The sequence below is a fragment of the Lactuca sativa genome, chromosome 5, assembly GCF_002870075.4.
Source record: "Lactuca sativa cultivar Salinas chromosome 5, Lsat_Salinas_v11, whole genome shotgun sequence".
Lineage (NCBI taxonomy): Eukaryota > Viridiplantae > Streptophyta > Magnoliopsida > Asterales > Asteraceae > Lactuca > Lactuca sativa.
The window spans coordinates 57,963,195-57,966,517 of NC_056627.2; the positions used below are offsets into that span (position 1 = coordinate 57,963,195).

General features: G+C 36.9%; 1 protein-coding gene across 4 annotated transcripts; it reads right to left on the bottom strand.

The window, feature by feature from the left end:
* Positions 1-413: 413 nt before the first annotated feature.
* LOC111879690 (protein BASIC PENTACYSTEINE6) lies at positions 414-3,113 on the bottom strand. Of its 4 annotated transcripts, XM_023876150.2 has the most exons (3): positions 2,743-3,113; positions 2,029-2,120; positions 414-1,637 (listed from the first exon to the last, which is right to left on the bottom strand). In XM_023876150.2, the coding sequence occupies exons 2-3, from the start codon at positions 2,050-2,052 to the stop codon at positions 645-647; spliced, it is 1,017 nt and encodes a 338-aa protein (XP_023731918.1). In that variant the 5' UTR covers positions 2,053-2,120; positions 2,743-3,113; the 3' UTR covers positions 414-644. The 4 variants fall into 4 exon arrangements, with proteins under 4 accessions (XP_023731918.1, XP_042758363.1, XP_023731920.1 ...); XM_042902429.1 differs by lacking the exon at positions 2,029-2,120 and having other exon boundaries at positions 2,743-3,057; XM_023876152.2 differs by lacking the exon at positions 2,029-2,120 and having other exon boundaries at positions 414-1,704; positions 2,743-3,056.
* Between the last annotated feature and the right edge of the window lie 210 nt (positions 3,114-3,323).

A 3,323-nucleotide genomic window follows, 5' to 3' on the forward strand; every position in this document is an offset into this window, starting at 1 on the left:
ACATGGCCTAGCCTCATTAATCGAGCTCATACTTGTCTAAAATGACTTACCTTGAAACATGATAAACCTTCTATTTTTTCTTTATAGCAGGTTATTTCTAACTCTTTAATGGTCTCAAAGGACCTAAAAATTAATGAGGGGCCAATGAAAACCGAAAGGAAGACTTCATGGTGATGTCATGTTAAAACCCTTAATTTTACATAATTACTTTAAGAATGATCAAAATTATAATTTAATAAAGAGAAATTAAATATTCAAACTACATCGATCATTTTCCCACTATCCGCATTTCGTTCCTGAAAGCATATGGGTAAAGTCCATGTTATGTCAAAGTAATTTCATAAAGTTAAAACCATTTTGAAATTTAGTCAAAGACATTCACGATACTAAAGTCATTTCATGCTTGATACTACTTTAGAAAATATGTGAGTCCTTGTTCTAAAAAAACAAATGTCTACATAACTTACATCATAAATAACTCAATACTCATTGATCGTAGTCATCAGAAGTGAAGAAATCAGCCATTAATACAACCCTAAATACATGAACTGATCTTCTCAACATTTCTGAATCTAGACCTTCAACTTCAACCACACCAAAATAAGGTGTTGTGATATTAATTAATTATTTATCAAACATTATTATTACTTAATCGTAATGTACCGATTTGTCCCATGCTTAGCCCAATGCTCCTTCAAATCCACAGGATTCGATAAATCATGACCTTCAGCAGCAAGTCGACTTATTAACTTATTAAAAACACTTCCACTCATTTTCCTACCACCAACACGCGCATGTCTTTTATTAGGAAGCGATGGGAGTGGATGCATAGACATGGTGGTGGTGCAACAAGACGACTGCCATCCACCATTCCCCCATTTGTAACACGGTCTAAAAACTCCCGTACACGAGCACACCGGAATCGGCATCGTCGATTCATCAAACGCAACGTGATTCAGCCCAAGATCTTGATCTTTCCATTCCGACTTCACCCCACGGTTCAAATCATCAACCCCACCACCACCACCACCGCCGGAATCATCTCCCCCCTTATTCCAATCATGGGGTTCCTCAAACATTGCCTTGTTTAAATCATCACATTCCATTTTCACCTTTTTGGACATTCTTGATGTCTTCTTAGCCGGCGGTTTTGTCTCCTTTACACGTTTCACCCGCCGGGATTTTGGTTCCGGTGCCGGTGGGGACGTCGGAATGGAATCGCCAATTCCGCCGCCCATTTCGTGGTGTTGGAGATACGCGTGTGGGTGGTGGACGTGTTTCACCGAACGCGAGATTTGGCATCCGGGCGGGCATGGTGAGGGGGTATTATTGGAATTATTGTTGTTATTGCTATTGTTCATGGAGTTTTCTCTGTATTGGAGAGTGGTAATGGCGTTGTCGCGTTCCATGATGGCGGTATTCCGTTCGGCAATGGCGGAATCGCGTTGGAGGAGTGCCATGTCCCGCTCGGCCAGGGCGGCTTTTTTCTCGGATATTGCAAGATTCCGTTCTTGGATGGCGGCATCGCGTTCCGCCATGATTGTCATTATTTGCTTCATTGATGGCTGATGTTGCATTAACCATTGACCCTGTGGCGGCTTTTGCCGACCGTTTTCACGGTGCCCGCTTTCATCCATCTGAAAAGGGTGTAATCAGTGATTCCGGAGTATCAACCTCGGATATTCATGAAAGCTTTTAGCCAACCTAGAGCCACATTGTAACACAAACGTTTGGTCATATGAAAATGTAAAGTAATTGTACTCTTTGGAATTGTACTGCGTTTGACATGCATTTGATACAGACATAGCTTATGTCTTTAGGACAAAAAGATTGTAGTTTTATTTCACCTTAAAAGGTGGGACATGGATTCACTGTCTGAAAAGTTTGTCATTTCGGTCTTGGACAAACTTTTTGGACAGTTATGTCTTGATCAATGTATGTCAAACACAGTATAAAGTATAACATTGTTTGTCTTGTTATGTGTAAAGAATGGGGCTTTAAAGATTGTTTCTTGAACTTGAATCATACCATTGTACTACAATGAGAGTTCATATTCTGTTATGTCCTCTCTATGCAATGCCTTCATTGTTGGGTTCTGATTAACTTAGGAAAAACATGATCTATTAATAAGAAAAACCATTAGCCATGTGAAATAATCTTTACCAAGAAATGGAAATTTACAGACTGAAACATTTGATGAAATTATTTGACAAATCTAGTGGTAAAAGACAATAAATTTTGAAATATTTTGATAGAAAAAGCTCAAGGAAGGCAACTCTACAGTTTGTGTATATGCAAGTTCATAGGATGAACAGAAGTACAGAACGAATTATTCTTAGTGGATTCGAAATACATTAAACAAAAAGATCCATAGAATTGTAATCTGTGCAGATATCAATTTCGAATTTATGGTAATGTTTCGATTTCTATTTGAGCTAATTACCTAAATTTTAGGCAAAAATATCTGGGTATTATCAAGTAACATCAAGAACAGTAAGAAATAGATAAAATTCAGCTAAAATTTCGTCAAACAAACTAAAAAAATCTTAAAAGTAATCTACACCCAAACCTAAGAGCTGAACTTGGAAAAATCTGAAAATTAGCAGTTAAAAATCTAAATTCAGTCTAGTAAAGCAATTAAATCGCAGAAAGTAGAGATAAGTAGATCATCACTCATACACAGATGATGAATTAAGCAGTAAACAGTAAGAATTCAAAGCTGGAGCTCAGGAAATCACTTACAGAATCAAGTCTTGCTAAAAGCTGTGAACAAGTAAAGGAATCAGAGGACAAGAAAGAAAAAGAAAGTGATGAGTGATCGAAGCATGGATGGGTAAAAACCCTAAAAAGGTAGAAGAAGAAGAAGAAAGAAAGAAAGAAAAGGGGAAAATATGAAAGAATAGTTGGTGAAGAGGCAAAGAAGAATGACCACTTGATTTTAATTTTGCGAAACCATCTTTTTCGTTGTTTGTTTTTATGCTTCTAAGATTGTGCTTGTGGTACAGTGATGCTAGGAACACCGATGGTGTTGGTCCACCGAGTGAATCCTCTTCCTCAGCCGTCTGATTTGCTCGATAGTGTTTGTGTATATGTGTGTGTGTGTCGTCAGTTGGGATAAACAACTTTGTAAATCTCAGTCAATTTTGGTTTTATTTCTATGGCTCAATTCATCAAATATCAATCCATTTTCATTTTACCTTTCTTATAATTTTGCATTCTTATCCAATAATATATTCTTTTTAGACAAAGTAATTAAATAATAACATATATCTTTTTAATTTACAAAATTAAACATTCATCACCAATCTAGTAGGCATCTAGAT